The sequence below is a fragment of the Poromitra crassiceps genome (assembly GCF_964638095.1).
Source record: "Poromitra crassiceps genome assembly, chromosome: 16".
Classification (NCBI taxonomy): Eukaryota; Metazoa; Chordata; class Actinopteri; order Beryciformes; family Melamphaidae; genus Poromitra; species Poromitra crassiceps.
The window spans coordinates 14,053,241-14,075,015 of NC_139645.1; the positions used below are offsets into that span (position 1 = coordinate 14,053,241).

Genomic DNA, 21,775 nt, shown 5'->3' on the forward strand with positions numbered 1-21,775 from the left:
GTGTGCGTGCGTGCGTGTGTGTGCCTGTGTGTGTGTATGTGTGTGTGTGTGTGTGTGTGTGTGTGTGTGTGTGTGTGTGCAGTGCGTGTGTGTGTGTTAGCCACCCCCGGGCGGAGCTGTGTGTAGCTGTCAGCACTCGTTGCCGCAGCTCTTTTCACACAGCGTCATGTGAGGCGACTTCGTGCCAACTCCCCAGGCTCAGTAGCCAAAAAAACACTTTACAAAATACTGTGTTTGTTCTACTCTGTGACACTTTCTTACCCTACTTGTTGTATTACTCTTCCACTCTAATCAGGATAACTCAGTTGACTAAACTCATCCCTGTTCACTTTAGAGTGGGACTGATCAGAGAAGTTGTTGAGGTGTTTTTACTCAATACATTCAAAGTAGTGGGACGCCAAAGTGTGTAACACACCCGCTGGTCCAGTGTGTCAGTGTCACATTTTACCTCGCCCTTAGGCATGGAAAGTGCATGCATGTATGAAGGTGCGGTAACCAGCAGGGGGCGATATAGGCACTATAGGTGTCTGAAATAAAACGGTGGACAGTAAGGTCATTATTAACAAATGTCTTTCTTATTGAACCCTGTCCAAACCCTAACCTTGACCAAGTTGTTTTACTTGCCGAACCATAACCGTAACAACCAACCTTTGGGAAGTAATTCGACGTTTTTAAATTTGTGGCATCCCGACGGTTGCTCGGCCTTCGTCAGCCGCAAGGCATTCTGGGGATGCTGCAAAATGTGACACTGACCGCACGCTGTTACACGCTTTGCTTTGCCTTTTTTCTAATGTAAGCTAGCTTAGCGTGTGCCGGCATCAACTGAAAGACAACGACAAATTCAGACTAAAACACATCAAAAGATGGCGGTGGGTGGGTGACAACAAAAAATAACATTACATTTTTGATTGGAAATTGTAATATTTAGTACTAAAATGATAGAAACTCGCATAGATTCTGTTCAGAAAGATTGTTCAAGGGGGGATTTTGGTGGCCGCTAAAGCCTAAAATGCCAAAGTGGGAAGAAAGAAAGACTTTTGGCCCAGTGAGGGGAAATGTACTTGGTAATTCACAGCACAGAGCAACGTGTTGAATCCCAGTAGCATTTGGCAACAAAATCAGGGTGTTTGCAAGTCTTGAAAACATTTCACCATGTGTTGGATTTGATCACCTAAATGTAAGGCCTCTAAAAGTTGCCTAAGTTAAGTCTTAAACAATGTTTTAGAGGCATTTGAGGTTTTGAATATATTTGTTGTTTCTTGGGAGGCTGTTGTTTTTGGGTGAAAACAGCCGGATAGCTGATGACATTATTATGCAAATTCACATATGACATCATCTGGCCCTCAGAACGGCCAAAGAGCCATTTAAAGCCAAACCACCATAGAGAGCCAAAGTGAACGCCACTTCCTGCCTCTCTCTGTGTACCAGCGTCTGAAAAAATATGAACGAGACAGACGTTACTTTTTTGATTGCGTTTGAGTTGTCCCATGGGGTGCACATATCGTGTTTGTCAATGTAAAAGATAACTTTGCAAGTGAAGAAAGTCACAGTTTGTGGTAAAACTGTGGCACTATAAGTTATAAATCAGAAAGACTACGCACAAACAGTCACATAAGTGACATCTCTCCCGCCAGTCCATGTTGTTGATGTACGTATAATGTGCGACACGAGAGATGTACCGTAGTCGATTGACGAAACGAAATCTTACGTTTCATTTTCATGACAAACTGCAACTGCTTTCTTGAGTTACATAGTTATCTTTTAAATTGACAAAATTGTCATGTGTACCCCGTGGCACAATTCAAACGGGATCAAAACAAGTAACGTCTGTCTCTGTTCACCACCATTCATATTTTTTCAGACGCTGGTAGACAGAGAAAGGCAGGAAGTGACGTTCACTTTGGCTCTCTATTTGATGATTTACTTTAGGGAGCAGCCAGAGATAAAAATCCTCCTGTATTTCTCACAGAAAATTTGCTGCCAAGATGTGAAGATTGATCAATCTGTGACATGTTACATGTAGCTCAGCTACATGTAACATGTCACAGTAACACTGACCCGGATTTGCTGTTGAAAAAATGATAGTCTGTGAAAACGTCTCTATCCTGGTCATTAGTGTGACATGCTGCAACATCCAGACTGTCCTCCATGATTTTTTCAGACTAGGATTTCCGCCCATGGATTATGACATAATATGGTATTTCCTTGACTGTGCTCTGAATTTGATGCGTAATCCTGACATCCATTATCTAACCATTCCCACTTTGCTTTCCCCCCTCATTTCTCTTTTCCTATCTGTCTGATCTGCCTGTGTGTGTGTGTGTGTGTGTGTGTGTGTGTGTGTGTGTGTGTGTGTATGTGCGTGTGTGTGTGTGTGTGTGTGTGTGTGTGTGTGTGTGTGTGTGTGTGTGTGTGTGTGTGTGCGTGCGTCTGCGTGCGTCTGTGTGTGTCGGCGCCTCCCACAGGCGAGCTCACGCCTCCGCACGAGCACAGCTGCCTGAGCGACGAGGACAAGGGGCAGGGCGGCGCGGCGCAGACCAAAGACCGCGGCACGTCCACCGACGCCCCCTGCAGGCACAGCTCCCACACCTCCGGGCACACGGCCGCCTCCTCCTCCTCCGCCACGCGCTCCAAGCTGCAGGAGAAGCCGCCGCCCCCCCCCGCCCCCGCAGAACTACACGCCGGCGCCGCTGCACCCCGCGGGCAAGGCGGCGCCAGCGGCGGCGGATGGCGGCGGGCAGCAGCACCACCGAGAGAGGATCCGCTACCACACGGACGTCCGCCTGGAGCCCACCGAGGAGATCTACCTGACCCCCGTGCAGCGCTCGGCCGACCCCCTGGACCCGCCCGGCGGCGAGCAGGACCGGCCCTTCCTGTCGCAGCAGACCGAGCAGGGCCGCATGTCCATCGGCTCCGACACGGAGGGCCCGCCCCCGTACCAGCCGCTCCCCGACCGGACCAACCCCTCCATCCACGAGGAGGACGAGGTGTACGTCCCCCCGCCTTCCTACGCCTCGTGCGTGGAGCCGCTCGCCACCCCCGCCCACCATCATGGCCCCTCCCTCCTCGCTCGCCCTGGACCTCAGCCTGAGGGGGGCGGGCGCCGTGCTGAGGGCCGGGGCGGGCGTGGAGTACGTGGACGCCACCGACACCGACAGCTACGGCGGGGAGGACGAGGACGTGGACAGGGTCATGATGGACGTGCGGGTGAGGAAGGGGGGAGGAAGGGGACTGGAGGGCGGGGGCGGCGGCGGCAAAGCCCCGCCCCGGACTTCCATGAGCTCGGAGGCGAGCGGGCTCTCGTACGACTCGGTCAAATACACGCTGGTGGTGGACGAACACGCCCAGCTGGAGCTGGTCAGTCTGCGGCAGTGCTACCAAGGCTACAGCGACGACAGCGACTCGGCCACCGTCTACGACAACTGCGTCTCCTCGCCGTACGAGTCGGCCATCGGGGAGGAGTACGAGGAGGAGGAGGAGGAGGAAGAGGAGGAGGAGGAGGAGGAGGAAGAGGAGGATGGAGCTGAAGTGGGAGGAGTCAGGAGAGAGGCCACCGCCTGTCTGTCTGACGAGTCCACACCTGAGGCAGACATGAGCTTCTCCAAGAAGTTCCTCAACGTCTTCATGAACGGACGCTCACGCTCCTCTAGTAAGTCACTGGCAGGATGCTTACTCAGTGTTACATGGCTATATGACAGTATTTCATGCTCAAAACTAGTATTGTATGTTACAAGTGTGTTAAAGGGACAGTCAAAACTACATACATTTATTTTTCCTCTTACCTGTAGTGCTTATCCATCTCGATTGTTTTGGTGTGAGTTGCCACATTTTGGAGGTATCGGCCGTAAAGATGTCTGCCTTCTCTCGAGGGGGGTGGGGGATGGAAAACCAACAGCAATGTCTCTTTCCAGAAATCATGACCCGTTACTCAAGATAATCCACAAAACCTGTTGTGAACAATTTCATATAGGAACTATCTTCTTTTAGCTAGCTGCTGCTAGCTAGCGCTAGCGAGTGTAGCTTGGTCGAAAGAAAATTGTTCCTTCATGAAACTGCTGTGTCTGCGGATTATCTTGAGTAACCGGGCCATGATTTCTGGAAAGACACATTGCTGTCGAGCTGTTAAAATGTCCCCCGCGTGCGCTTTGAGCACCACAACCCGAACTGCCATCCAGTTCCATTGTATTGGAGATAAGTCAAGGCAGACATCTCTACAGCCAATATCTCCAAAACAGGTAAGGGGGGAAAAATATGTATTTTTTGATTTTCGGGTGAACTGTCCCTTTAAGGCTTCATAGTTCCACCAAGGTTGTTTTATTCTGGCCACTAATGCTAATTATTGTGTCTGTCCGTCTCAAAAGGTTTCTGCAATGAGTTTGTGGAATTTAATGGACACACACAGGCCTTACAAAAACACACTTGAATTCAAAACACATGTGAAATAAATTTTTCACACGTTAAACATTGTCACATTGTAGCAGCAGGTGACATGTGGAACAAAACTCTTTCCACCTGGAAATTGAAATCTTCATATCTGAAGTTCAAACTGTCAGAAAACAGCTTGTGAAATAAAAGCGAAGGACCATCTGGTTAGATGTGTGGTAGTGAACTAGTCATTCAGATCTGGGCTTCCTGTCATTCGATGATTTCGTATTTTAGCCAAAATTGTGCAATTAACCGAGACTTAATTCCAAATTGTAAGTACTGCACCACAAACACCACAACATGCGTTTTCTGCCATCAGATTGCAATCAGATTGTGCTTGACCACTTGAAAGTACAGGTGTGAACGCCCCCAAGACACATTGAAGAAGGATTGCAATCTGATCGGCCAAACCACCTCCGGAGGTGGTCAGGGATGCATTGTAGTACACATTGAACACAACTGTAAATGCAATGTGTCCTCTCAATCTGGATACAGCAACTGTATGTGGATTGAGAACCATTTTGGGTGTTAATAAGTTATCTGGATAAGTAAAAACGCATGTTAACGCCAGGTGTAAATTAAATCAGGCTAATGTGGTCAAGCACAATCTGATTGCAATCGGATGGCAGAAAACGCATGTTAATGCCAGGTGTAAATGGCCTCACAGATTCCAATAGTATCGGTCTTATCACTCTACGACCAAAACTCACTGAACTATCAGCCAAAGAACAACACTTACTCCCCCGACCAGCGGCAGCAAAATGGTACTTTGAAACAGCTAGCATCTGTAGCTACCTACCATCTACTTTGCATTATGCGGGAGTCTTATAGTATTCTGAGATTGATATACGATATGATTTCTTCTCCTTTCCATTTATCCCTGCCACATTGTTCAGTTGATTCACCAGAGAGGTTACACTGATCGCTTCAGCGACCTGATTTTACACGTCAAAATCCTTTCAAGTAGTGTGACCGGAATACATTTCATAATACCAGACGTGCAAATTTCCCCCCAGAATGATGCTTGAAAGCAACATGGGCGCCGCGAGCTATTGTCCCGTGTAATTCCCTTCAAACGTAACAGAGCAGCAAACGCCGCCTGTCTGAGGAAATAAAAAGGCTTAAAGCGATTTCAGGCCAGCGACACGCCGGAGGTATTCAGAATATATTGCTGGAGCACAGGTCCTCCTCTACATCACTGCTTTATTAGTATATGAGATCTGTGCACTCTCTGCATAGACCCAGGTTTTACATTACGATAAGGAGAAGCAGAAGCAATCTCCCGTCATGCCTTGTAAGCAGGACTGCATAATAATTCAATCTTATTGTTGTACCTTCATTGTTTAAATGGACTGCATAAATATGGGGATTTTCTAGTTCTGACCACTCAAAGCGCTTAAAGGAACACTCTGCCCATTTTCAACCAGCTTTGTAGCATTAGAACATCAGTAGTGTATCAGAAAACTGTAAACTGTTTTGAAGTCTGTCATTTAATTTGACAATTATTGAGAGTTGATTTGAGTTAATGAGTTATTCATTTGAGTTAGTGTGGACCAGCGATGTCACTGGTCCACACTTTAACACTCAACAACTGTCAAATTAAATGACAGACTTCGAAACCGTTTACAGTTTCCTGATATACTACTGATGTTCTAATGATACAAGGCTGTTTGAAAATGGGCGGAGTGTTCCTTCAACAACACATGCCGACATTCACCCAGTCACACACACATGCACACACCGATGGCGGCAAGCTACTGTACCACGCAGGTTGCTGGGCACAGCCATCGGGAGCAATTTGGGGTACTTCGGTGTCTTGCCCAAGGTCACTTCGACATGCGGACTGGAGGAGCCAGTACCACTGAGATCGTACCACCGACCTTCTGATTGGTGGACGACCCGCTCTACCTCCTGTGCCACAGTCGCCCCCTAATCGTTATCGTTTATTGTATTACAATTTAATATTATCGTTTATCTTTTTTGAAAAGAATCATACTGTAAACAAGCAATCATGTACTGTAGTTATCGTAATTCCCAATTCAGTTGTCTAAATGCATGATAACATGTCATTCAACCTTCTCATGAAATGGGATCTGAAACAAATGATGGAATATTATTTGAAAATTACATCAGATAATCTTATCGTACTTTATATTACCATGCAGCTCAATGGAATGAGCATCAGTTTGATTATTTAGCACATTTTGAAAGTGATAGTAATTTTGTCCGCATTTGAAAGTCTTATAAATGAAAGATAGTATAGTGCTCTGTACAGTATGGATGCTGTTATTCTCCACCTTCTGTCAGCAGCATGGAGAAACCTGGACATGAGATGGTCCTGCTGGGTGGAGAGGAGGTCATGTTCAAACAGCCTGTGGCTCTCTGGCTTCTCTCCCAGACCCTCTCTCCCTGCTTGTCCCAGGAATCACACGTTCAAATCCAAATTCTGTGACACTTTTACAGATCAACAGAGAAGGCGGTGAATGTCATTAAAGACCCTTGACGAATCATTTGTGTCTAAAATGACTTCCCATGGTCATTTTGGATCCTAATAGGCTAGGAAACATCAGAGCAAGGCTTCAAAATCGTAGTGCTTGGGGGGTGGGTTGCCTAACAGTGTAACTGCAAGACATTGATGTTGAAAATGTCTTCTGTCACCTCCACATTTTACATTTCCTGTGTTTCTCTGAAAGAAATGCTGATTGGTCGACCCAAAACCCGGTGATCACCCAGCAGAGAAAGAAGAACAGGACCACAACAAAAATATAAAAAATAGCTTTGCCTGCTGCAGGGCGTGTAGATGGCTTCATCCCGTCAATATGAATGTTGCTCTGTGCAGGACCGGACAGACTTGGCTTTATAAAGAGAACTGTGGCTGAGTAATACAGTAGCTGTATCAGGATCACTGTGCAGGAGGAAGTCCTTTTATGGAGATAAAACAAGCGGGAGGAGGGGGAGGACAGAGAGAAGATCCCGACTCCAGCCAATCGAAGGATTAGCGTTGGTCAGTGAGTCACCTTGGGGAAAGCCCTGGGAAGTCTCAGCGGTCAGTCATGTGACGCGCTGGAGACGCATCCACCCACACACACCGGTGTGTGTGTGTGTGTGTGTGTGTGCGTGTGTGTGTGTGTGTGTGTGTGTGTGTGTGTGTGTGTGTGCGTGTGTGTGTGTGCGTGTGTGTGTGGGCAAGACAGTATGGATGGATGGGAGTGAGGGAGGAGTGGTGAGAGAGAGAGAGAGAGAGAAATAAGAGATTCGTCCATTAATATTGGCATGTGTGGTGATTTCCTCTCGCCTCTAATAGGCCTTGCTGTCCTCTCTTGGATGCGCTCCATGTTCTGTAATGCAACACAGATGCAGTCATTAGCAACACCACAGCTATTTACTGACTAGCGAGCGCGCTGTGTGTGTGCGTGTCTGTGTGCGTGTGTGTGTGTGTGTGTCTGTGTGTGTGCGTGTGTGTGTGTGCGTGTGTGCGTGTGCGTGTGCGTGTGTGTGTGTGTGTGTGTGTGCGGTGGGGGTGGGGTCTCTCTGGGGAATATAGGTAGGAATGCACAACACTCGTTTGTGTTACGCCTCGTTAAAGCGTGATTAATGAGTTGTAATCCATGCATTCAATTGAGGATAATGTTCCCTCGTTGAGTTTTGTATGTCTCCGCGTTGGGCTTTGTTGTCTGTAGAGGCATCGGCTAATCTTTCCTCGTTTTCTCGTTCTTCTTATCCCCGCCCCCCCTCCTCCCCCCTCGTCCTCTTTCTTCGCCCGTCTCCCGTGCTGCTGCTGCTGCATGGTGCTCCAGGTGCTGAGTCATTCGGTTTGTTCTCCTGCATCGTCAACGGAGAGGAGAGGGACCAGAGCCACAGAGCCGTCTACAGGTGAGGAAGAGAACTACACTACGACGACGCCGTCATCGTCCTCGCCCTCGCCGTCCCGTGACTGAAAGCGTAACCCTACTGAGCTCCAGCTACGGCTAATTTTGCCTCCTTGTGTGATCTTTGATTCTGCTCCTCGCTCCTCTTCTGCGTGCTGTTGCCTCGGTAACAGTCACACTCCAGTTGGCACTGTGGAGATGATGCAGCTGCTGTAGCAGACCTCAGGCTGAAGGATACATGGAGAGAGAGGGGAAAAAATAGCAATGCAGTCACGTGAACGCCAACATCTACTGTATGCGCTATCAAGTAGTCTTCGTATACAATCACTAAGAAAAAATACACCCTTACATTGGAGGGCTAATACAGTGGTCCATTAGTTCAATACAGTAGGTTTCTATGTTAATACCCTTTCTATTTTCTAGTGCACAGACAGTGATAGATAGACAGACAGACAGACAGGCAGGTAGACAGACAGACAGACAGACAGGCAGGCAGGCAGGTAGACAGATAGACAGACAGACAGACAGACAGACAGGCAGGTAGACAGACAGACAGGCAAACAGACAGACAGACAGGCAGGCAGACAGACAGACAGGCAGGTAGACAGACAGACAGGCAGACAGACAGACAGGCAGGCAGACAGGCAGGCAGACAGACAGACAGACAGACAGACAGACAGACAGGGAGGTAGACAGACAGACAGACAGACAGACAGGCAGACAGACAGACAGACAGACAGACAGACAGACAGACAGACAGACAGACAGACAGACAGACAGACAGGCAGACAGACAGGCAGACAGACAGACAGACAGACAGACACACAGTCAGTCAGACAGACAGACAGACAGACAGACAGTCAGACAGACAGTCAGACAGACAGACAGACAGACAGTCAGACAGACAGACAGACAGACAGACAGACAGACAGACAGTTAGGTCCATATGTATTTGGACATTGGACACAATCTTCATAATTTCGGCTCTGTACACCACAATGGACTTGAAATTAAACAATCAGTGCTTTAACTGCAGACTTCCTTATTTCTGGGTATTTACATCCAAATCAGGTGAACGGTGTATATTTTAATGGACCAAAATTACATTTTAAGGGACCAAAATAGTTGGACAAACTAACATACGGTAATTATGCAATCGTCCAAATGGTTTCTGAAGCATTTGACAGAATATGAGCAGACAATATTGGCAGAAACATGTCAGAATTCATCCTGCTGCTGTTGTCAGTAGTCACATCATCATCAATAAATGCAAGGGAATCAGTTCTATGAACATACATGCCCATGTATGACTGTCAGTTCCATTTCCATTGACATGCTAGATAGTGTTGATGTCCAATTGTCTTGTCATCTTTTTTACTCAATCAAATCAAAGTCATGAGAATGTGAATGAAAGTAGGGAAAATAAACGTTTGCATTATTTCTAAAGTGTTGGGTTTTATTCTATGGCCCATACATTCTGAAGACCTAATATGAATCTTACTACTGTAATGAGGCAGCCCGGGTCCTTTGACATCACTGATGGAAACGCCGGTTGAGCGTGCAAAGCTATAAAGCATGAGTTTATTCACAGCAACAACAACAAAAAGTGCCCATGGCACATCGTCTCCGGAGTCTCCCCGAGAAATATCTACCGTAGTCATTATTGAAGTCTGTCACGAATCAACAGTGCAAAAAGACAGCTGTCTGGATAACTTTTCTCTCCTCCTTTGCAAACAAAGCAAGTTACTGTCCACTCAGCATCGTGCAGGAAGAGAGAGCTTCTGTCAGTGAAAGCTGTTCCATACAGCACTTTGTCTTTTTGTCTTTTTTTTTTACCAATAGAGAGGTAAAGTGAACGTCACTTCCTGCTTCAGCACTGTACCAGAGATTTTCTTCCGCAATTTATTTTCCCATAGACATTTTGTAAAATGCTTATAGAAAGAGTTTTGCTTGGACAAACCAAACGGTTCAGCTATATTTAGAATCGGGAGAGACCATAGAACATTTCACTCCAAGACCAAAACTAAAAAAAACAACATAGAAAAAATATTTTCTTTAAGCCCGCATTTTTTTTAAACATTTTGGTCCGAGTGAAATGTTATACGATCTCTCCTGTTTCTAAATGTTGGGAAAATAAATGGCGGATAAAAATCTCTGGTACAGTGCTGAAGCAGGGAGTGGCATTCCACTTTGGCTCTCTATACCCTAAACAACAAGCCTTAGACACAACTAACTCTTCCAGCCTTAGAGCTCATTTTCTTACTTTTATGATAATGCTACTTCCCTACAATAAGTTAACATAATATGGTATACTGTGTGCTAAAGAGTTAACATGTTTAAAAGACAGAGCTCTCTACCGGAGACACAGAAATAATTTTGCTACCAATCCTCTCATCATACCATCTATTGTAAGGTGACCGATGTACCTAACTCCCAGAAAGTAGGTTCCATCATTTAAATCCTGTGCGCATGTTAACCACCTCTACGTCTGTGTGGTCCTGGCAGGTTCGTGCCTCGCCATGACGATGAGTTGGAGCTGGAGGTGGACGACCCGCTGCTGGTGGAGGTCCAGGCAGACGATTACTGGTACGAGGGCTACAACATGCGCACCGGCGCGCGGGGCATCTTCCCTGCGTACTACGCTATAGAGGTGGCCAAGGAGGCCGACAGCTACAAAGGTACTGACACAGCCGGGCTTTTGTACTGGAGACAGCTGACTTTGGATCCGTTAGAGTCTAACGGGGGTTAGACCGTAGAGATGCTGACTCGCCTTCTCAGAGTTGTGACTTGGATACAGTACTTTATGAGTCATGATCCGTGTTGCTTGTAAATACAGTTTGTTCATCTTATTTTATGCAGTTTAATTGAAAACCTTGATTACTAGTGAAAGAGGCATTTATGAATCTATGACCCTAAATTGACCTCTAAATGTGAACAGTAAGAATTTTTTTAACCTTTATTTATACAGGAGGAGTCTCACCGAGAGCAATAGACCCTTTTCACGGAGGCCATTTTGTGCCGAAAAGGCAGGGTGAACACAGGTGCAAGCAAAACACTAATGATGGTTTCCAACTTCCAATGATTGGAATTTGGAAACTCTCATTAGTGTGTTGCTTGCACCTGTGTTTACCCTGCCTTTTCGGCACAAAATGGCCCCTGTGAAATTGGTCTATGCTCTTTTTTTCAGGAGCGCCCTGTTCACATTCACACACATGTTCACACCTGGAAGCCGACCAGTACAACCACAGTGTGATCTGCTGGCCACTGAGCAGCTCCACTGGAGCGACTGCGGTTATAAGGGGTTAAATCTCAGTACCAGGCTAAGTAATGGTCAAGTCGTTGGTACAGTACTGATCAACGACCCTAACAACCCTCATTTAGTGTCATGTGTCATTTTGTGGTAAGGGACAGTACAGATCTTACTTATTGCCCTAAGTGAGTTGACTGGCACCTGGAGTTTGGTGCCTGCAGAATGGCTCTTTGGTGCATCCTGGTGGCTCAGTGGTGTAAGGTGTCTACTGTACCATGTGAGTGCAATGCCTGGGTTCAAATCTTATCCAGGACCTTTGTTGCATGTTCTCCCCTGTCCTCTCTCTCTCTCTCTCTCTCTCTCTCTCTCTCTCTCTCTCTCTCTCTCTCTCTCTCTCTCTCTCTCTCTCTCTCTCCAAAGGCCTAAATGCTGTAATAAAAAATATTGTCTCTTCTTCTGTACTTGTTTGCTTTCCTCTGCAGTGAAGAGCAGTGAGTGGATAGACAGATACCGGATGAAATTCCTGGGCTCAGTCCAAGTGCCCTATCACAAAGGGAACGATGTTCTGTGTGCAGCTATGCAGAAGGTATGGGGCCTGTGTGTGTGTGTGTGTGTGTGTGTGTGTGTGTGTGTGTGTGTGTGTGTGTGTGTGTGTGTGTGTGTGTGTGTGTGTGTGTGTGTGTGTGTGTGTGTGTGTGTGTGTGTGTGTGTGTGCATGTGTGTGTGTGTCTGTGTGTGTGTGTGTGTGTGTGTGTGTGTGTGTGTGTGTGCGTGCGTGCGTGCGTGCGTGCGTGTCTGTGTGTGCGTGCGTGCGTGTGTGTGTAGAGAGAGAGAGAGAGAGAGAGAGCGTTAGTAAGTATGTGACTATCGAGACAAGATGAAAGAGAAGCACAGGAACAAACACTTCATCTCCCTCTCTTGTCACAGAATAGCAGGTAAGGAGGACAGATGCAGGATGTGTTGTGATGTAAAAATAACACAAAGGAAACATTATTATACAGTTACAGTTATATTAGAGCTAAAGGCGGACTCAGATTACGAGCGTTTTTCACCAATTTATCCCATATTTGCCCCCCCCCTTCCGAGAGTCGGGGGAGATACAGGATCTGGACCGGAGTCCTGGTCGGAACGGGAGTTCGGCACAGAGTATTTCCTACTGTGAGCTGTGTAGAGATCAAATCTTAACCCTCGAAGACGCATCGGAGCCGCCCCGATCATTTCTAACCTGTCTGATATTTGCGAGTATCTGCATGGCGACGTTACGTCATTATGCCTTTCAGTAATAACAATACAACTTTAACGTGCGAACACCGGGACAGCTGACGCTGGTGGTTAAACCTTATAGCACTTTTAGCACTATGGCTAGTGATAGCTACCAACGCATGGTGCTGGTCTACGACTCTCTCCAGATCGTCAGAGGGTGGAGCAGTGACCGGGGCAGCAGGGGGAAAAATTTGCCAAGTATTGGGGAGAAAATGGGGGGAAATTTCAGATAAAAAAAGTTACGTTTCCCCTTACAGGTATGTATGTGATGCAACCCGATTTCAAATTCAGTTTTAAAACTCCTATAGTCTGAGCCCAGCTTAACAGAGTCTCTCTGCCACTTTTGGGACTTTTAAATTTGATGAGTCTTCCTTGTCTTTTCGTCACCGGCCACTAGATTGCCACCAATAGAAGGATGACGGTTCAGTATAACCCGCCCTCTTCCTGTATCCTGGAGATCAATGTGAAAGGCATCAAGCTTATGGTTCAGGACGACTACTACGCCTGCGACAGGGTAAGACCATCTCTCTCTCTGTCTCTATCAATGCACGCACGCACGCACACACACACACAAACACACACACACACACACACACACACACGCACACGCACACACACACACGCACACACAAACACACACACACACACACACACACACACACACACACACACACACACACACACACACACACGCACACGCACACACACACACACACAGTTAAGTGCAAATTCATATGATTTTGTCGAAATAAGTTAAATATAAAACATGACACACCAGAACCCCATTGTACATTAAAAGAATGTCACCACTGTGTGGCCATTATCAGGTACTGCAGCGGAAGGTGTCAAGGGAAATTTGAATCAGTGTTGTCATACAGAGATATAGCTTCACAGCATTTTTGAAACAGTGCATATGGGAGGGCAATTATTAATTTTTAGTTTATGATCATGTTGACAAGGATAAACTGTTATTTTGATGGTAAATAAGACATTTATGCTATTTCTGTTCCCTTGTGTTTGCACCTCCCTGTTCACAGAGTAATGAGTGCAACCACTTCTTCCAGTTAAAGAACGTCTCCTTCTGTGGCTACCACCCTAAAAACAGCAAGTGAGTAAAGACAGAAAGCAACAGGTGCTACTTCCAACCAAAGATGTGTTGTATGCAGATCTATTTGTTAAACTGCTTCTGAACTCAGATTCAAGCTGTTTTGCTCTCTACTCACTGATGTATTCCCATATTCTGCTGTGGAGTTAAAGAGTGAAGGTATTGTCATGTACTGCATGGTCGGTCACTGAAGTTTAGAATTATGAATTGAAGCAGCTCTGATTTAAAATAAAAAAAACAAATCGTTTTTTTGTTTGTTAACTATACTACCTGTATACTTTAGCTTTTAATTAAATCACTTTCAATAGTTCATATCAAATTACTAATGTATTAAGTATCCATGTATTGTAAGCAGGATAATGTACGGCGAGATGGTCATTATTGCAAAATAAACGTCTGTGAATCATGACTCTGACATGAATGAATCCACACCTTGATGCACAGCAGCATAGGGAGCTTGTTTAAGACAAGTCACAAGCTCCCACCAAAGAACTTACATTGATAAGAACTGAAGGCTAATGGGTTGTTCCATTGCTACATGTGGAGCACGACATATCTTGGCAACACTCACTTGGCAACACTCTACTCTGCCTCTCATTGGCTGTCATCGTTCTGTGCTTGTGTCCCATTGGCACTAGGAGGCGTTTTCAGGCCAAAATGGCAGCAGCGCTTTTGTCAAAATATCACCAGGGCTTCATCTCTTGCCTTCTATACTCTTTGCTCCCAACTAAAAAAGAACTGTAACCATAGCGACCTAAACAAATCCGGTTCACCCTCTAAACAGCAGTTGAAAGATTTGTGTGCTCCAAATAAATTAAAAGTAACATTGTAAGTTTCTAACCTCATTATCCGAGTCTGCAGTAAGTAACCAAGCACTAAGTCTCTTTACAACCAGCTGTCATTTGTTAATTTGATTACCGTAGTAATTAACAAATTGACCAGAATTCAGACTGCAAAGTGAGATGATCCCTCGTGAAACAGCACGTTGTTATTCAGAAATACCAAAAATACCAGACGCCAATCAGAATCAAGCGTTTAACAAAGCTGTGTGAGGTCAAGATAGTTATCGTCCTGTACATCCTGTTTGGGGGGGGCTTACTCATCTTGCTTGGCTTGTTTGCAGGTATTTTGGCTTCATCACCAAGCACCCAGCAGACCAGCGATTTGCGTGCCACGTGTTTGTGTCTGAAGACTCCACCAAACCTATGGCAGAGTCAGTAGGGTGAGTGGGGTCATCTGATGATTTACTTCCTCTTCGCTGTCGTTATCTCTCTGCTGATACTGTACCTGTCCTGCAGGGGAATGTATCTGTCAAACTGGTTTCAGGCCTCCGGAACATTCCGTACTCATGACTGTTACATATTGTAGCTTTGCATGCCAAGTAGGGTAGAGAACTGAAGTACACTTTTCTCTTGTTTTCCAGGAAAGCCTTCCAGTTGTACTATAAAGAGTTTGTGGAGGTCTCCTGCCCGACAGAGGACATCTACCTGGAATAGCCCCGCCCTGCCTTCCACCACAGCCCTGTACAGTACACTGTATCATAACATAATGTTGCATGAAGGACCGACATATCTGAAAAAGAAGAAAAAAATAAAATGAACAAACCCGACCAAAAAAAAAAGGGAAGAAAAAGGATAACGTTTTGGGACTCTCCGGGCTGAAAGAAAGGTTGAAAACGAGCCAAAAGAATCAGAGCCGACACACAGGAGTGCCACGAGAAAATAATATGCAAAATGGAGTCAGTGATGAGGCGGTGATCTCAGGCTGTCCATGGAAAGCACAACCATCGTATCACCACAGCCTTGACACCGCTAGTTAGCCCATAGCCTAGTGGTAAAGGAAGGCTGGTGTTCAATCCGCTTTGTATCGTTACATTGTCGGTAGTATATGCAGATGGGCAGTTTATTGCAGCCACTTCAGTGTCAGAATGACTCAAAATGCGTCATTCTGGACATTCTGGACGTGGAGGTGAACAGCTGTTCTGTATGCGCACGTCTACGAAGAATCGCATCGAGAGCCTTAACGAGCGGTTAATGAGGCATGCCAGTTGGTGTGGGCGGAGTTCCTGCAGGCAGACAAACGTGGATTACTCGATGCAGAAAACATATACCGGAGGTAAGCACTGTCCATCATCTGCCTATATTACCGAGATTATAAAGCGGGTTTGAAAATCGGCCAAGCCTTCCTTTTAAGGTTGATTGATGGCAGGGCACTCAACACTTTCGATAAGTGTCGCTTGACAGAAAATAAAGAGGTTTGTAATTTATGCCTCAGCAAACGTTTAGGTTAATTTGACTGTTAAGACACAAGTAACGTTAAACTTGAATGATGCAGAATAATCTTCTCAAGTGATTGTTTAGCCTAATGTAACATCTTCGTCTGACCAATCAAGATAGGATAGTAGGATAGCAGATTTTTCCACCGACGTTTGCAGTCCAACATCCTGATATTCAGGTTATCTGCAATCTTTTTATTTCCACAACGTTAATTCCATCTGCGTGTCTTTGTATTCTACTATCATTGAAGAATCATACAGGTGGTGATACTGTCTAAAACTTAGTCTACATTAATCTTAATCCTATCCTATTTGCTACGAGCTCAGCTCAACTAATTAGACACGGACGAGAAACTCACTGTGCAGACCAAAATATCAATCAGAACATTCAGTTTATTGGAAACTCCAATCTCCATGGTTTTAACGTTAAACGCAATCACATTGCGCGTCAAAATATGGCAGCGACAGTGATAACAAAATTCTCCAGGCACGTGACACGAAAGGAAAGTGTGGAGATGACACTTTTTTTCTGTTGAAAATACGTCATTTCTGTCAAGCGACACTTATCAAAAGTGCCGAGTGCCCGACCAATAAGTCAGCCTTTAGTGGATGCAACAGTGGAAGACCAGGAGCGCCGGGGGGGTTGAAAGACCAGGAGCGCAGCGGGGGATTGGAAGCCCAGGAGCGCCGGGGGGGTTGGAAGACCAGAAGCAGTGGGGGATTGGAAGCCCAGGAGCGGAGTGGGAATCGTGCTGCCGTGTGCTCGCTGTTTCAGAAGCGACAGTCATCTGAGGTTTGGACAAGTGAACACATGTTGAGTTTGCCGTGACTTCTCTCTCAATACTTAGTGTCTGAAGGTGAGGGAGCTGTATATTAAAAAAAAAATAAAGCCCTCAGCCTGAAATGTAAACTAATTCCAGAACTCCATGTGGGAACAGTGTGTTGTTTCCCTTCACCACACTTGCAAATCATGTGCTTAAAGGAAAAATCCACCCTAAAACAATCGATGTTCCCTGGGCCCGTTTTGTTGGTTGGTGTATTTCTCTTACTTCCACTGAGAACTGGCCAAATGTAGACGAGGTGACGTCACCTCCTAGATGTTTCCAGCAGCTCCAGTGGAGTTTGATCTGAGAAGATGTTCAGTCCCTCAGAATCAAAGAGCGAGGGCTTCTTTCTAGAGCCGCCATTTTACGCCGAGCGACGTTCAACAATCACACAGGGAGAAATCCATCGTACAGGAGGAGGAGAGAGAGCAGTTTCTCAACACACAGGAGCAGGAGAGAGACCAGCATGCGCTGCAGCCACAGCTTACATCTTCGTGGGTCTGTCATCGGTAGCGTGCGAAACAACCTCACAATCTCTCTCCATCTACACGTACAGTACACAGCACAGAGACATTGATGAAAGGCATTCTGGGAAACAAAGTCAATTCCAACACTTCATGCAGAAGATAACTCACTGAACATCACGGACTGATGATATAACCGCGCAAGAGTATCCCAGGGTGGATTTTTCCTCAAAGTCTTTTCGACAGCTTCTATTGTTATCGTAGTGCTAAGCTAAATGGCCTCCATCATCTCCCCAGTAAAGCCTTACTCCTCAGTTCCCTCTCTAATCCCAGGCACGTTGCATCTCCCTACCTTGGGTTCTACTGAGCTATGAAACCAACGAAGAAGAAGTTTTTAACACCAAGAAGAAGAAAAACGTCCTCCACATAAGTTTCCACATAAGACATATTAAAGGTGCGTTCAACGAGGCCATGCTAAGATGTTAATAAGGGTTTGCCTAGTACAGAGGTGCAGACAAGGGAGCAAAAACAAGACTTTGGTGTCTTCAGATCTTCACTAGTAGTGCCTCTTTTTCTTACCATCCTTGCCATCATTGTGACTTTCCCGAATGAACATTATCACTAGATTTTCAGCGATTGCCATAGAGTGCGTGTTGAATTTGAGTTTGAATGCAAGCGGTGCTCTGGTAGGAGTACGTGTGATGTGGCGCCAGCTCAGCAGCTCAGACACAATGCTTTTTCCACTGCAGTAGTGTGCTCAGGCGAAACAACGAAACACCGCAACGATGAAAAGCAGCAGAAAATAGAAGGTCTAGTCACGCTATGGGTCGATGAAAAGGCACAGGATGATCTCAATTCCAAGTGGGCAAATTTGTTGAAAAGTCGAGGACGTAGGTTATATGTGTAACAATGTCACTATATTTACATTAGGTTAAAGTAATAATCCACAATTTTGTCCATGAATAAATGAAAGTTTTGCTATTTGCTTATGCCGATTGATACAGTGATTCAACCTACACTCTGGAGCAATAGTGGTTTATTATTATTGAATAAACAGGAGAAGTGGGATAGTTCGCATGACTTAGTGATAGCCACCAGGGGGCAGAACAGACAAAGACCAGGGAAACTCAAACCGCATCGACAGAAAATTCAAGGAAAAAGAAACGGAATCAAAGGATGGCGAGTTGTTAAGGAAAGCGTCAGTTTTTGAACCAGACTAGAATGAAGCATGTATCATTTGTTTTGCAGTCGTTCATTAGCCACAGGCTACACTGAGCTTTTAAGGCTAGAAATAGTGCGCGCTTCGCGTGCTCATTTCTAGCTTGAGCGGCTCGCGCGATCAACTGCAATGACCGCTTTCCACCAAAGGTGTCACCATAAACCACCAAACAAGAACCTTTCAGATGATCACACTAAAGGAATAGTTCACCCAAAATAATTAAAATTCTGTCAACCCCTCACCCTCGTGCCAGTTGAAACACAGGTGAAGTTTGTTCATATAACCCACAGGGAGGTTGACAGCACAACTCCATAGCAGCCTCCTTCAAAACAACTGAAGGAGTCAGTTGAGGAAGTCAGTGGGGAACTAACAGCTCCCCATTGACTTCAGGTGTTTTGGAGATGGCTGCTATCAAGTTGTGCTGGCAACCTCCCCGTGTGTTTGTTATATGGACTAACACATGTCACCTGTTTCATTTGGCATGAGGGTGACCGAATTTTCATTTTTGGGTGAACTACTCATTTAACTGCCGTTGCTATGGTTACACACGTGGGTTCTGATCAGGGTCCTATACGTTCTAAATTGCAATATTGTGCGAAACCAGAGCCGAGACGAGTACAGCACAGTCCTGTAGTGGAAAAGCCGTTAAAGACAACACAGAAACTGATTGAGTGGGCTTGACAAGAGGAGCTTATTATTATTATTATCTAACACTGATTTGTAACAAATTATTTTGATTTGATCGATCTTTACCAGAAGATAGAATGTCTGTAGAAGAAGGATTAATTTATGAAGCATGTTGTGGAGTCTGTCAGCTCAGCCATCTCATTGCACCCCCGTGTGTTTCTTTCAAATTGAAAACAGAGCCGACTCATCTGTTGTTGCTGATGAAAGCCATCGTGTTCTCATCAGGAGATCAACACGGACTTTTCTACCAGTTCCCTTCTCAAAAGCAAATCAGGCAGATAGGAGAAAATGTACTGTAGTGGGGACGATACAAAGGGTGTACAGACATGCCATATATAAATAAATAAATAATTTAATAACTGTAATTACAAATATGACATTGTATTGAATATCCATATGTAGTATGTGACATTTCTCTTATTTGGGATTTTTTTTTGGGTGTGAATTATTCTTTATTTAAACATTTTAATGCAGAACTTTGTGGTGTCCTGTCATCATTATGTTGCCATCAATGTATGGACACACACACACACACACACACACACACACACACACACACACACACACACACACACACACACACACACACACACACACACACACACACACACACACACACACAATAGTGTAATAAAGAAGTCATAATTAGGTAATAGCTTGGTAATAACAATGGGTATTTCTGGGTAATTAGACTGAAATTTATGTAATAGGGTAAGAGGATCAGAAACAAATGGTAATAATGGGGGACCACATGGCAATGAGGCAAATTAAGCTAGTAATAGTATAGTAATATTTTACCAACAATATGGTAACCTGCTAACAATAACATGGTCATATACATTTGGATTAAAACATGGTGACATTGATGGTGTAATAACCTGATAATCATGAGGTAATATACGTTGATGAATTGGTAATTACCATATTATAATGCTGAAATTCATACTCCCAAATGTTCCAAACATTACCTTTTGTTTCAAGATAACACTGTACAAATTACACGTTACCTGGAAACACTTGTGGTAGTTTTGGTGCAATAACCATGAATTCGGTCTCCCTTAACTGTGTGTGCACCACAGCCGGATCAGTACCGAGTGGAATCAGAAGTCTTTCAAGTGGATGTGGCTCAAAGACCTTTGCTATCTGGGTGGAGTTCTGGACAAAATCATATCTAATGAGGAAGATATTCACAATTGTTGAATCTCCATAACATGACAGATATCAATGGAAGAAAAAAGTTATATTCAATAATTCTTCATCTATTCTACTGCCAGTGAGTTAATGCAGAAGTATAAATGTAGATCTAAGCATGTAACTGAGGAAGAGGAGGGCGTGTGCCTGAGCCATGTCTGCTGCACATAGGCTCAACCTCCAGCCTATAAGCTGATCAGGTTTCTGATCTCAGGTTAGACCGGTTTGGTGTCAGACTGATGTTTCTATAGACTCAGTGACATTATGGCGAAGTGATCGCACACTCATCAAATGAACACAGACACCCAGAACTGACAGAGGAGAATAAGCAGCGTCTTCTTCGTTTCGATGACTTGATCTGATGTGAATTCACCAGGCAAACATCTTCCAAGGTAACATTGCTGTTTGATGATATACTAGCTGGTTCAAATCTCAGTTCACTGCATTGGTGAAATATGCAGGTAACAGTGCGGGGGCTAACGAGGCTACTATAATGCATTACATACCCTAATAGTATTACTTATCTGAGAAACAAAGTCGTGTAACGAGTTACGGTTTTAACCCTCCTGTTGTGTTTGTTTCATGTTAATTCATTATGTGTTCCCGGTCCAAAATGACCACCCCATTATAGACGATATCCATACGATCACCTACTGTAATGTTGTGCTAGATTTTGCTATTGACATTTCTTGTGGACATGGACATTACAGATTAGATATATTTATCTACATTATATGTTTTTACTATATAAAATACCCAGAGTTTAACAAAGAAATGTATTTGTTTTGAAACCATTTCACATTTTTGAATAGTGGCACAAAATCTATATACATGTGTGTGTGTGTGCCTGTGTGTGTGTGTGTGTGTGTGTGTGAATTTGGACTTTTATGACATCACTGATGACATCATCACTGCGACTTTGTGTCTGTCTGTCTCTTGTGTGTGTGTGTGTGTGTGTGTGTGTGTGTGAAATGATGACATCACTGATGATGTCATCAGTGACAGTGGATAACGTAATCTAAATGATTAAATATTACATGGTAAGGCAAGCTTACTGAATGACACTAAAATACAACAGGACAAATATAAACTGCAAACACCGTAGTGAATGTGATTAACGCAGAAGCAGGAGGTTGCGGGCGGCTTGCAGCTTGCACGTCAGGTGGGAACTTAGATGGAAACATGGAAGTGAACCCAGGGGAA

The 21,775-nt window shown here is 44.9% G+C and overlaps 1 protein-coding gene across 1 annotated transcript in view; it reads left to right on the forward strand.

Annotated features, from left to right (window-relative positions):
* The window catches only part of LOC310790967 (C-Jun-amino-terminal kinase-interacting protein 1-like), a gene marked incomplete at both ends in the record, with an annotated part of 68,425 nt that extends 53,017 nt beyond the window's left edge, over positions 1 to 15,408 (forward strand). Inside the window, 10 exon segments of the mRNA XM_083652684.1 lie at positions 2,466 to 2,653; positions 2,655 to 3,038; positions 3,040 to 3,649; positions 8,223 to 8,298; positions 10,800 to 10,972; positions 12,027 to 12,130; positions 13,205 to 13,321; positions 13,845 to 13,915; positions 15,036 to 15,134; positions 15,336 to 15,408. Of these exon segments, the coding sequence (XP_083508810.1) occupies positions 2,466 to 2,653; positions 2,655 to 3,038; positions 3,040 to 3,649; positions 8,223 to 8,298; positions 10,800 to 10,972; positions 12,027 to 12,130; positions 13,205 to 13,321; positions 13,845 to 13,915; positions 15,036 to 15,134; positions 15,336 to 15,408 (1,895 nt within the window).
* Between the last annotated feature and the right edge of the window lie 6,367 nt (positions 15,409 to 21,775).